General features: G+C 42.7%; 1 protein-coding gene across 1 annotated transcript; it reads right to left on the bottom strand.

Annotated features, from left to right (window-relative positions):
* Nucleotides 1-6,553: 6,553 nt before the first annotated feature.
* On the bottom strand, nt 6,554-13,750 carry srsf5a (serine and arginine rich splicing factor 5a). Its single transcript, XM_031580439.2, has 8 exons — nt 13,644-13,750; nt 12,373-12,516; nt 12,047-12,117; nt 11,761-11,934; nt 11,517-11,586; nt 9,087-9,160; nt 8,552-8,659; nt 6,554-8,240 (listed from the first exon to the last, which is right to left on the bottom strand). The coding sequence occupies exons 2-8, from the start codon at nt 12,496-12,498 to the stop codon at nt 7,910-7,912; spliced, it is 954 nt and encodes a 317-aa protein (XP_031436299.1). The 5' UTR covers nt 12,499-12,516; nt 13,644-13,750; the 3' UTR covers nt 6,554-7,909.
* Nucleotides 13,751-13,855: the final 105 nt, after the last annotated feature.

The raw sequence follows: 13,855 nt of genomic DNA, 5'->3' as shown, positions 1-13,855 counted from the left end.
ACGTTTGGCTAATTATACGTATACGTTGACACTTCGACTAGTGCGTAACTTGCAATTACAGCAGTTACATTTCTGCACTTTTTTCTTTTTATTTCATTTTGTTATATTTCTCATGTAAAGTAGTTATTATTTATTGTTACACCAGGTTCTATTGCTCGTAGCTTGACTATTCTCTCCCTTGTACGTTGCTTTGGACAAAAGCGTCTGCTAAATGACTAAATGTAAATGTAAATGTATAGAGCATCATCGGACGTCATCGTGTAGTTCTGGCACGGACCTACTTCGGTGGACCACGCCCTTGGAGAGGGAGCCTTCCCTGCAACCTCAAGACCACCTACACTGAATTTATTCCTGTAGTCTATAGCCCAACATAATGGCAATCTGCTCAGCGAAAGGTTTGCTCTATCTTATTGTGTCTGACTCGGCGGGGAAGGCCCATTCCTTGATGTGCGTTCCGCAGAGGACACGGTGTACTAGTCGACTGATGCCCGGCTGTTGGGCGAGGTTCACGGACACAGCTCTCTGGCCCGCTGGGAGGTGACACTTGAGATCAGTCGTATCGATTGCCATAACGCAGAAATAACTCTGCAGGTTAGATGATGGGGAGGGCAAGTAATATAAACATGTGTATTCACTGTCAAATGAACTCAGTATTCTACCTAAGGGAAAGGTTGGAGTCCATCGTTAAAAAAAACATTTAGCCCAGATGCAAACTGAGGTTAACTTTTCAACTATTCCAACTATTTGTCACGACCTGCTTTAAGGTAGGCTCAAAATGCATGAGGTTGGGGGCAGTTTACTCTATGCATATCATGATGTAGATAAACTGACGCTGGTTGACCCTACGTCAGCATCGGCCTTGGATGATTTTGAACAGTTGGCTAGATGGCGTACCATTTTCAACCCATAAAATGCAGATATTTTTTTCAAATAGTAATTTGGTCAATATTAACAGTATTATTGATGTGTTTCACTGTGGTACTGTGATATCGTTTAGTTTACAAAAAATAGATCATGTTGATTCACAAAACTCCCAAGAACATGAAATTAAAGATAAATCAAAGGGCTACAGAAGTAGAGAATACGTTATTGTCCCTCAGTGCCACTGCCTCAGATGCTTTTCTCTTTCTATCTTTCTCTATCCCTCTCTTGTAAGGGGGTCTTTTATAGGCCGTAAAGGACAGAGACTGAGTTAAAACTCCCCTGAACAAGACCACACAAAAGTTGCCATTTCAAGTGTGTTTTTCTTTACACAGGAGAAGTAAGAACAAATAGTCAAGCACATGTACAGTGCCCTCCGCAATTATTGGCACCCCTAGTGAATATGAGCAAAACAGGCTATAAAAAAATATGTCTTTGCTGTTTATCCTCTTGGTCTTTCACTCAAAATATTCACAAAAATCTTACCTTTTCATTGAAGTAAAACTATTGAAAGAAAAAAAAACGGTTGACATTAAATAAATATTTTTTCCCAAAACATGTGTGCCACAATTATTGGCACCCCTAGAAACATCTTATAATTAAAATCTAACTGAAGTATATTTCCAGTCATGTTTTACATTTTTAAGTTCACCTGTTTGATAAGGAACTCTTAAGAGGTCAACCATGACTTCCTGTTCCACTGGCGTACAAATATGAGGTGACACAGGCCAAATTCCATTAGTCATTCATCACTATGGGAAAGACCCAAGAACACAGTGACGATGTGCGACAGAAAGTTGTGGAGCTGCACAAATCAAGAAATGGACTCAAGAAAATCTCTAAAGAGTTGAAAATACCCATTTCCACTATCATGGAAATAATTAAGAAGTTTAAAGCGACAGGAGATGTTAAGAATCAGCCTGGAAGCGGACGTGTGTGTACATTGACCCCACGCACCGTGAGGAGGATGGTTCGACTGGAAAAAGAATCTCCAAGGATCACAGCTGGAGAATTGTAGAGGTGAGTTGAGTCTTCGGGTCAGAAAGTCTCCAAAACTACCATCAGACGCCACCTACATCACCACAAGTTGTTTTGGAGGGTTGCCAGAAAAAAGCCTCTGCTGTCAATCAACTACAAACTAAAGCGCCTACAGTTTGCCAAATGTAAGTCAGACTTTCAATGGGGCCGAGTTATGTGGTCAGATGAGACCAAAATAAAGCTTTTTGGCAACAAACATCAAAGGAAGTTTTGGCGTAGACAGAAACATAGCCATACAGAAAAGACCCCCATACCCGATGTGAAGTATGGTGGCGGATCTTTGATGTTGTGGGGCTGTTTTTCTTCCAAAGGCCCTGGACATCTTGTTAGGATACATGGTATCATGGACTCCATCAAATACCAGCAGATATTAAATGAAAACCTAACAGCCCCCTCCAGTAAGCTTAAAATGGGCTGTGGTTGGACCTTCCAGCAGGTCAATGATCCGAAGCACACCTCAAAATCAACACAAAAATGGTTCACCGACCGCAGAATAAAGGTTTTGCCATGGCCATCACAGTCCCCTGACCTAAACCCCATAGAAAATCTGTGGGATGAGCTGAAGCCGAGTCTACAAACGTTGACCTCAGAATCTGAAGAGATACTGCATGTAGGAATGGTCTCAGATCCTGTGCCATGTGTTCACCAACCTCATCACGCATTGTAGGAGAAGACTCAGAGCTGTTATCTTGACAAAGGGAGGCTGCACAAAACATTAAATTAAGGGGTGCCAATAATTGTGGCACACATGTTTTGGGGAAAAATATTTATTTAATGTCAACAGTTTTTTTTTTCTTTCAATAGTTTTACTTCAATGAAAAGGTAAGATTTTTGTGAATATTTTGAGTGAAAGACCAAGAGGATAAACAGCAAATACATATTTTTTTATAGCCTGTTTTGCTCATATTCACTAGAGGTGCCAATAATTGCGGAGGGCACTGTATGTGTAATATACAAATTCAGGGCCAGATTTTAGAGCCTGTTTTAAAATCCGTATTCCACGTTTTCAAGGAAGCTCACTGTGAGTTTTCACCTGCTCACGTTCAGTAAATGTGGCTGATAGGGCTGAGCCCCTGGGTCTTTGTGCACGTGCTGTGCTCCGTTCGCAAGAGGATCCTCATTGATTTTTCTGCAACTGGAGCAATTTCCTTCTGATTCAATGATGATACAGTCCCATGAGAAATTGGCATTGGTCAGTATGGCAACAAGCCATTTTTTTCCAGGGCAAACGACAGATCCACAGTGAGCTCAGTAACCAAATGCTATCAAATGAATTCCCTCTCAAATGCTGCTCTCAAAGACTTGTCATGACTCCTGTCCAATCCAGTAAAGTTGGAGCCTTGTAAACAGGCCACACTTATTACAGTTGTGCTTAGGAATGTGTAGTGGGGGGGCTTCCATCACAGTCAGTGATACATGGTGTTGAGGGAATCACTCTGCAGGTGACCTGATTATCTAAACGTTACATCAGGTCCTATCTAACTATTTAACCTTGTCCTAACCTGTCCTTTTCATATAAAGTATCTTAATTGTAAAGTGATTTATTGCAAAATACCATCCACCATCACTGACCGAAACACCTCTAGACTGAAATACAGTATATCATAGATAGTCGTATGGAATAGACCAACAGTTGCCCAAAACTCAAAGAAAATCTTGGGCAGGGAGTTTGTCTATGTTTAAACAACTGACTAGGAGGGGCATCTTCGGTAGCCTGGCTTTCGCTTTGCTCACAGTGGTCCAGACCTTTTCCACTGGAGTAAGTGGTGTCATCCAAGGGTGTGGTCCTGGATTAAAACTGAAGCAGCTGGATCAACTTTTAACCAGTCTGGCACTGACACCTCTCTCCTCCAGCACTGCTGAACTTCCAAACATGTTTTGAATGCTATCACCTAGCCAACCATTTCCGCCCACCGATTGCCAGGACAGAACAAGTGGGACTCCAAGCTCCACTTTACCGAGTGCTTCCAGATCATATCCCGGTGAAAACTGATCTGACATATAGTTTGGCTGAGCTACATCAGCTGAGTCAATGACCAGAGCCATGGAGGCCATGTGACTAATTACGGTAAACCATGTGAATGCTGCACTCTCAATCCATGACATGGCTTCCTGCCCTGGTTGAAATGAAAAAGAAATGGAGCTAGAAGCCAAAAAAAAAGAATGTTTTAACTTTGACAAATATGTGTCTATAAACTATAAACTGTCCCCAGTGTCAAAACCAAAGGATTGGTTGCCATTTAACATTATAACGAAGGATTTAACAAACCTTCACCCAGAAATGATGGCTACTGCATGGCTGATTGATCAGCAGGACAAGTTTGGGTCAAATGGCACTGGAGGGGAAGACTCATGGATGTGCTCAGGAAAAGCTTGGACAGATGCCAGTGTGAAAATCAGGAACACTCTGAGGTTTTTATCAGCTCATTAGCTGCAGGAATGACCCCCTCATCAAGCGGTGTTTATCAAAAACCAAAGACACACCAGACCAGACTGTAAAACGTACATTTTACGGATTGGGGTGGAACAGAGCAACCATTCAGTCTGGTATCTGACGAAAAAGAGGAAGCATGACATTGGCATGTTTTGAGTTACTTTGCTGCAGGTTATGGCCACATACCTATATACATACATAGTCCCTTGTAATGCAATTCATCTATTTGTTATTACTAGGGTATAACTTTGTCTACATGTGTTTGTGTCTATTTCTCCACGCTGTATGTGGCACCTGCACAAAGTCATACAATCTGTATTTCAGTACTGCATAGAGTATACATTGTCTCAAACCAGCCATGACATTTAATTTTCAAATGTTTGCTTTGGTTTTCACTGGAAGATAGGGTTTCCAAAGGGCAAAGACTAGCACTAAATGCCATCTTCTTGTTCTAGACCACTAGACCATACCTGATTAAGCCTGATCATTTACTGTAACCCCCCACAAGCATAATGATATCCTATACTGAATAACTTCATAACATCAGTATTGCAGAACATTTTTCCTAGAGTGAGACCTGCCATTTCGTAAGCATACACTGCCACCTACTGGAGCTTTTATATCATTTCAACACCTCGCTAATTTCATGTGTCATTTTGGGCGACAGTGGTTCAGGAGGTAGAGAGGAGTAATTTAGTAATCGGAAGGTTGCTAGTTTGATCCCGACTCCTCATCGAGTGTCGAAGTGTCCTTGAGCAAGACACTGAACACCTAACCGCTCCCGATGTGCAGCTTGGCAACTTAAACAGTAGATGTCCGAGGTATTAATGTGTAAAGCGTGAGGTATAGGTGATAGGTGAGATTGACATTCTAGGCAATTATGAATATGAGGGAAGGGGCTGGCTAGTTTATCGTACACTGAGTGAGACAGAGCAGCTCATATAGCTAGTTCTAGTTCTATCAGGAGTTATTTCAGGTCATATATTGAAACAATCACAGTAGGCCTTACTTTTTTTTTTTTATAGCGGGTACACTGAAAGACTTTAAAAAAATCTATAAATATAGAGAAATATAACTTTGGGGGACATTTTAGGAAGCTAGCTAGCCATTGATTTTCATCCACGATTTCCACCAGTTTGCAACGTTTAAAAAATAGTTTCCGGTCACTATGACACAAACACAATTGGACGGTTAAGGAGAGAAAATGCAAAGGTCTTCACTTTAACTGTCGCCCACGCGAACAGGACCACAAAACTAGCACAACTTCGAACATGAAAAGGATGCCATAACCTTTTACAGTTGTGTAGTATTCATTTGTAAGTTATTTAACAAACTTCGATACAATATATTTGTCCTAATAATTCTACTGTCAGCGTTTTCTTCACTTACGTTACTGTGTGTAGGAGTGAGGCCGTGCGCGTGTTAAATGCTACATTCTATGTACAGGTATGAGGGTGAAATTAACGATTATTTTTGAAAAACTGGTTTTGTCAGTTATTTGTGAACATATAGAGACCTACGTTCACAGAATAATGTGTGTTATGGCTGACACTTCAGTAGTCACCATTATTAGACTATGTATGTATAATGGTATATATACAGTCAACATCGCTTTGTACAAAAGCGTCTGCTAAATGTAAATGTCCTGAATCAGTCAATGGAGAAAGTGATTGCGAAAGAGGCTTACAACACAATGTGAAACTTTGTATATTCTAATCTGGGCATGCTGCATTTCTGTCATCATAAGACTTAAGTATGCATGTTATAAATACTATGGACTATACACAATAAGCATAGTCCAAAGGCAATATTTTATATAGACCTTCATATGTGCACCTTTATTACTTTCTATTGTCTGTCTGGCACACATATTTATTTAGTAGTCTATATCATTTATAATTGATTATGCCTGATGTTGTATGACATGTTTGAGTAAATTCTGTAACTGAGACCATGTGGGCTACATTCAACTCTTTGCCTGGTCCAGAGGTTACACCCTTTCAACATCTGCCACAAGCACCAAGCACTACCCCATCCCTGCTATCTGATGACTAAAGATCAATACCTTTACCATTCCTGGACTAAAGGCATGAAGCCAACATTGCCGCCGCCCCACCAAAAAAAGAGGGGGCAGCCAAATCTCATGTATTGCTCACACCATTAGATTTTAAAGATTTTATTTTTTGTAACAAATCACAGGTCACAGTCAACAGTTAAATTAGCACAGCCTGAGGAGTGTTCAAACCAACTCCAGTTACTCTATGGATAAAACAGCTGCATGTGAGATCCTCAGACCGGCGAGTCGGGTTCACTAGCTTGGGGTAGCCAGCACGTAAGAGAACACTCTGATACGACTAGAAGTAGGTGTTCTTCTGGTGTACCACCAGTAGTAGAATGAATGCTGTATGCAGGATTCTGAATTTACACATTATATCAGTAGCATAGAGGTGTTTCCTCTACAACAAAAAAATCCTCTGGTCGTTTTGCGTCGCTGATAGGGGATATACCCCTTTTCTGGCTTACTGGAGAGCTGAAGACATGTTCATGCTAACAAAGTCGCTCTGTAGGCAAAATATTCAACAGTTTCATTTGAGACTTACCAGATTTTAATGGGAGTTTAATAGAGAAAAATTACGAGAAAAAAAACTGGACTCCAAATAAAATACTCAATATGCTATACTAACAAAGAAAAAGGGCAAAAATAAAATAAAATAAAAATTAAGCTGGCCAATCAATGAGTCACTTCACAGAAACAAGTCTTATGTGAGGACCACACATGCCTACACAGCACACAACTAAAATCAGCATTGTCCATCTTCCGTAAAACAAAAAGAATCATTAAGTGCATCCTCACTTAAGTTTCTCTCAACTCCACCTTTAAGACTAAACAAAAGTTTATAAAAAAAACAAAAAAGCAGAAGTGGGACAGTCTTACCATAGTGCTTGTGTGCACGCATACATCTTAATACTGCCTACAACGCCTGCAAGAACAAAGACTGCAGGTAGTCGAGTCCAGGAGCCACTGAACGAGATGAGGAAGCAGTACTGGATGACACAGCCATGATGCCAGACACACACATGCACCCTCACTGAATGGTACAAATACATCAACCTAAGACAACAAATCTTAAAGAAAGACTGGGGGGGTTTTAACACAAAGAAATTAAACTTTCCTTAGTTTGTCAAGGACAAATCTGTTCAACGCAGCAAGGGAGAGGGAAAAAAAAAAAAATCTTTATGGGTGGTCATCACCCAAACAGAATCACATGGCAGGAGCTTGCAGTCCAACAGTGATACAGAAGCCCCAGGGCTCACTCATACGGGGCGACAAGAGGAAAACAAGAAGGGACTGGGGGGGAGGGGTTACCACCCACAACATTCTACTCAAGCCGACCCGCCCCACAAACCAGGAGGAGCCAAAATCACGGTCTCAGGTCTTCAGTTCATCCTCACCCCCTGAAACACGCACACACCCCTACACTTCTGCCACACTAGCACACACACCCTCTCGCTCCATCAGTGCTGGCTCTCCACAGAGGCAGAGCGAGAGCGGGATCTGGAGCGAGAGCGAGAGCGGGACTGCTTGCGCACGGGGGGTGGAGACACAGAGCGGGACCTGGACCGTGAGCGGGACACTGAGCGTGGGCGGGACACTGAGCGTGGGCGTGGGGGGTCATTCCGGCTGACGGACGGCTTCTTGTCTGGGGAGCGGCTAACCGAACGAGAACGGCTGCGGGAGCGGTTGGAACGGTTCCTGCTGCGGCTGCGGCTCTGGGACTTGGAGCGAGAGCGGGACCTGGAACGGGACCGGGAGTAGCTACGGGAGCGAGAGCTGCTCCTGCTACGGCTGTAAGAGAGAAAAGGAGCAGTTAGTAACATTACATCAATCCAAAAAAGCACACTATATACAAAATGTACAGTGTAGAATACTATGAATAATTTATATAGCATACAGAATACTTCAGAGATTCCACTATACCTAGTAGAATTTTTTTTAAAGTTAACCATTCAGAGAAACAGGCCACCAGGACACTTATATTACAAGTGAATTACCAACACTCCAAAGTAACTAATCCCCCATGACCCCACTCAAAGCCATGACATAATGAAACACCAAACTGCCTACAACGCAAAATACAGGGGGGCTGGGTAACTCACTTCCTCTTGCGATCCTCGAAGAGCTTGAGCTTGCGTCCGTTCAGTTCGGTTCCATTGAGCTTGTCAAGGGCGTTCTTCATGTCGCTGTGAGAGGCAAACTCAACCACACTGCAGAGAGAAACAAACTGTCAGTGAGATGGCAGCGCTTGATGACCCAACACACACACACACACACACACACACACACACACACACACACACACACACACACACACACACACACACACACACACACACACACACACACACACACACACACACACACACACACACACACACACACACACACACACACACACACACACCAGCCTGGAAGATTAAAGGCTGGGGCGTCGTTCAGATCTGCCATGACATTACCAACTCAAGTTGTCATGCAAAACAGTTACAGCAGATTTGAGTACCGCAAATTCTAAGGAAATGATCAAGATGCCATTTCATGGAGTTATAGGAAGTTAGAAAAGCCTTGTCTAGGGTGCATTTGAACATTCAAAAATAAATAAACTCATGTTGACATGTTGGTTTCCATGTTCCTTACCCTTCGTTCTGTTTGGGCCTGTGGGCGTCCACAAATGTCACCTCCCCCACCTTTCTCATCACATCCTTCAGGTCCTGTGGTGAGGCGCAAAACAAAGTCAGCAACAAGGCACAAGACACACACATGCATACACACACACACACTACACGCAGTCAAGACACAGAAACCACAAACATGTACCATGACATTCTCTAGTGCATTCCCCCATTGTCCAACAGTAATCCGTGCTCATGTAGCAAAAACCTCACCAGCGTTTGGGACAAAAACTACTGCTCCACTCCAATGAGAAGATGGCAGACTTTACTATTAGAAACTGTGAAACGAAGGCAGCAAATTGGTTCCTTTGTGTGGGTGCTTGGTGTTCATTTCAGATGGACATCCACAGTGGGTTTGTGGTGAAATGGCAACTTTGTCTAAACTACACACTACAGCTACTTCTACAGTTTTTAGTTTTACTCTCGTTTTCTACTGAGAGGGTGCTCCAGGCATTAAGGTACAGGCGTCTTATTAAAAAAAAAAAAGGCTGTACGCATTTAATTAAAAAGTAAGTTTGTACACGTTTTGATTACAGGTTCACATGAACCGTGATCCCCACTTAACAGTTTTACAATTTAAAAGAAACAACCCTCAAAACTGTATCCCATTTTACCCTTCATGCCCTGACATACCCTAGCAACCCTTTTACACCAAAACCCTTCACATGAGCGCAGTGCTACTTACCGTTCCAAACCACAGGAGACATTAGCAAAGAGCCACTTGTCCAATTAGCAAATGGGGAGCGAACCAACGCAGTGTTAAGCCCTTGAGAAACGACCACAGCCATCCGGGCCTCCACAAGTAAGGAACCACCAGACCAGAGAGACCAAGTAGTAGGACCCGGAATGAGCAGCGGGGTGTGAGCCCAAACGCCTGCTTCAACACCCCCTGCCAGGCTTCGTCAGCACCAGATAAAGACCCAAACGGAAGAGTGCGGTGAGAGGGGGGGAAGCGTGCTGGACTCAAGTAGGGGGGTAGCGGACACAGCAGTTGGGGTCGCCAGGCTGCGGACCCTCCTCTAAGGCTATCCTGCGCTACTGTAGGGGGAGGCCCCGCCGAGACCACTTTAGACCAGCGGCAACCGCGGGTGAGGCACCATAGGGGCACTATTCAGAACAACCAGGAGAGGACTCTACGCCCACCAGACCCTCCTCTCCCTGGGGCAGTGCATGCCACTCCGTTAATAAGAACCAGACAAGAGCAGCTGTTCAAAAAGAAAAGGTTTCAAAAAAATGTACTTGATTAGATAAACCATTCAGCATTGATTTATTTTTTTCTGCCTTTTAAAAACTAAGTTGTTTCTAGGATTTTGTTTTCTTTTTTCTTGAATGATACAAGTACAAAAGGTGGGTGAAAGTGAAGTTTAGTAAACATTACTGGGTTCACTGTAATGGCAAGGGGCAGAATTACCATAGTTTGATGATAGCATTGCAATGAACCACAGCACTTTACCTTCACCTAATGTATAACCAGAAAAAAAGGGAGTGAACTTGTAAGGAACACTAACAGCAGTCCCTCCAGTTTTTCGAAATTCCGCAATTCAAGACTTCAATGGAAAAAAAAAAACGCAACTTCTAGCATCCTGGTGGTGGTACAAAGTTATGCCGTCAACCAGTGTAATGGTCTTAACGGCCGCAGTGAAATTAGCTGGATATACAACTGTTCCCTCACTAGAAGTTAAATGAACTACTTACACATGTTATTCTGCATTGTATTCAGTTGTGAAACTAAACAGCGTTCGAACATGATCTTAAACATCAGACATATTGTGGCATTGTTCATCTTGCACAGAGATGGGATTACAAAAAAAAGCCCAATTTCTAAATTCATCAATGGGCTGTTTGAAGGATAATTTGAGTGAGTAGTCAGAAATGGTCAAGTTCTTAATCCTCATGTTTTATGTTTAGTTTTCCATCAATAGAACAGGATCACTCATGACTACGGTTCTGAATATTAACCAGAACTTGTGATTTTGGAATAGAGTTCAAAGTTTCAAACCAAGACGTGACTTTCTTTTGACTTCAATCACAATTTCAATCACATTTAAGTTCACACATTTGTGAAATCAGATGACATCTAAAAGTAGTTCATATGTCTCCACTGTATAGAATGAAGACATATGAACACACAAAAACTAAAATACTATTAAAAAAATGTATATGATAACCTGTCTAACGTCTGATTTTTATCTCCGATTAATTTGTTTTTAAGGAAGCTAAGATTTATCGCAAATGTTTTTTCTAAAACACCACCAAAAACGATGTCACTTTGATTGCATAAATTAATTAATCGCGAAACCCTGGAGGGACTGTACAGGTGTGAATGTTCTATAATGAAAAGTAGCAAGCAGGGGGTGGTTCTCCAAGGAGACCACTTGGGGGCAGTACTGCTCACCTGCCAGCTGATCCGAGAGGAGAGGTTCTCCACGACGACTCTGTGCTCCGTGCGAACAGGTGGACCATACCTGTATCAAAGACAAACATACAGTCAATTCTGAGACCGCACCTTACCTGAGCTGATGCACCCAGTCACTAGGTCTGAATTACCAACTTATTGTCTCCCCAAAACAGTCTTACAGACAGAGGATAGTTAATAGTGGAAACCACCATGTTAAGCAGAAATATCACAAGTGGTGTACCTGGAACCTCCACTGCGAGACTGGCGATAGCCTCCAAAGCGTGGGGAGAATCGTCCTCCACCACCACCACCACCCCCCATTCCTGGACCACCACCTCGTCCTCCTCCACCTCCTCCTCCTCCTCCGCCTTCACCTCCTCTTCCACGGCGAGAACGGGCATGCTCGATGGTGACCCTGCAAAAGACCATACCAGTTACATTCTCCCGTCTGACCACTCCACTAAAGATGGCTTTGAGATAAGACATTAGAACTGAACAATTGAATTCAACACAAGTGTGGAACATACCTCTCGCTGCACAGCTCTTTGCCGTTCAGCTCGTAAACGGCATCATCTGCATCCCTGTGGTCGTCAAATTCCTACGAACAAGCAAACCAGGTTAATTTTATTAAATAAGGGTGACCAGGCGTCCACAGTTTCCGGGGACAGTCCCCGTTTTTCTTTTACAAAGATAAAAACATTACACTGCTTTGAAGGTGTTTACGTGTCTGAACTGAAAATGTCCCCGGATTTTGTCTCAGAAATCAGGTCACCTTAGGTTAAAGGTCGGTGGTTCAGGCGGAGGTTGATATAATGCCATTAAGTCAGAGGTTAACATAACGACATCAACTTACCACAAACCCAAATCCATTCTTTAGGTTGATCTCTCGTATCCTCCCGTACCCCTTGAAAAACTTCTCCACGTCTCTTTCACGGGCGTGGGGGCTGAGGCGACCGATGAACACTCGACATCCGCTCATGGTTACAAGTTCCTGTATCTGTGAAACAAAAGCAAAAGTTCTCTACACTGGTGGTCATAAGGCAGCCTTCTCACAGAGTTAGAATAAATGTTAAGTTGCTACCCGTTCCTGTCGTTAGTTCTAGCTTCTTACTTCTACCTAGAAGACGACTACAAGACTCGATGGGAGTCACCAATATGTTAATAGTGCATGGCGTCATCTAGCGACTTTTCGAGCAGGCTTTACCTACTTTCCATTGAAATTATTTGGCAACGCTGGCTTCAGGGCTATTTTTAAAACAGTATATGGCGTTGTGTTCAACCGATAAAACACATTATTTTGTCGACATAAACACCAGCATCAATGTGTTTCATCACAGTCATACAACTTAGTTTACAGCTCACGACCATATAAGTGTGCAGGACTTCTTTAACGTCGACGAAGCTGGTCTCAGTTAGCCAGTAAGTTATAGCTAACAGACCACCTTGCTTGCTAGCGTAAACGCCTTCTATGTAAGTAGCTAGCCGTACTACGTGTCTATTTTCCAGGAGCTTCTTCCGTGGTCATAGGGCGCAGTGCCGATATCGGACCCAAATAACTACCCCGTGCTCATTGTTGGTACTAGTAATGTTACGGTTTTAAGAGTAACCGTGAAAGTAGTTACCAATGAAGGACAATAAAATCGACAAGTTGCCAGGCGAATATCAAGTGCCTAGCAACTTGGTTAGCTTGCTACCACTCATAGCTATAGCAACACATAGCAAGTTAATGTTGCACAGGGATAGCAACGGTCTTACAAATAGCCACGAATAATGAAAAAAGTATAGCTATCGCTAGTTTAAGATATGTTGCATGTGATACAGACTTTTACAAGCCTAGTTATGCAAATATTTGCGCGTTGCTGTAGTTGGCCTTTCGTCCGAGCTAAACAGAAAGGTCTATGAAGATAATGTAAACGTGTTAGCTAGCTAACCGTCCTGGCTTCGATGGTGTTAGGTTTCCTTGATAGATATGTTTTTCGCGCTCAAACATAATCTATATTTGCCATCACCTTTTCTGTATCCACAAACATTGCATACACGATCTAGTACAAAATCTGCCTGTGTTATAAATTAGTATAACATGAAAACAGAAACGTGGAAGTTTACAACCACAATGTCCCTCACCTTGCTGCTCGTTCGGAAAGACAAAATGGCGATTCTTCAGCAACTCTGACAAACAGGAAATGTTGGAGGAACGCTCGGGCCTCTTTATGTACGCAGAGTCGCAGACGGGGAGGTTGAGGGCGTGTTCTCAACTATTTGACTAGCTTACTTGTCCGTGTTTACATGCTGTGTGTAAAGGTAAGAGAATATGTCCTAAAAATAGGCCTAACTGT

Source organism: Clupea harengus, chromosome 14, assembly GCF_900700415.2.
Source record: "Clupea harengus chromosome 14, Ch_v2.0.2, whole genome shotgun sequence".
Lineage (NCBI taxonomy): Eukaryota > Metazoa > Chordata > Actinopteri > Clupeiformes > Clupeidae > Clupea > Clupea harengus.
Note: the sequence above shows the minus strand (reverse complement) of the source record. Positions and strands in the feature narration are given on the sequence as shown.

What these genes read in the sequence shown, in the direction of transcription:
- srsf5a (XM_031580439.2), bottom strand. Translation starts at nt 12,498, where the DNA reads ATGAGCGGATGTCGAGTGTTCATCGGTCGCCTCAGCCCCCACGCCCGT. An exon ending in AAAGAGCTGTGCAGCGAGAG is followed by an intron (nt 11,935 to 12,046) that starts GTATGTTCCACA and finishes GGTCTTTTGCAG; the next exon opens with GGTCACCATCGAGCATGCCC. An exon ending in TTCGAGGATCGCAAGAGGAA is followed by an intron (nt 8,241 to 8,551) that starts GTGAGTTACCCA and finishes TCTCTCTTACAG; the next exon opens with CCGTAGCAGGAGCAGCTCTC.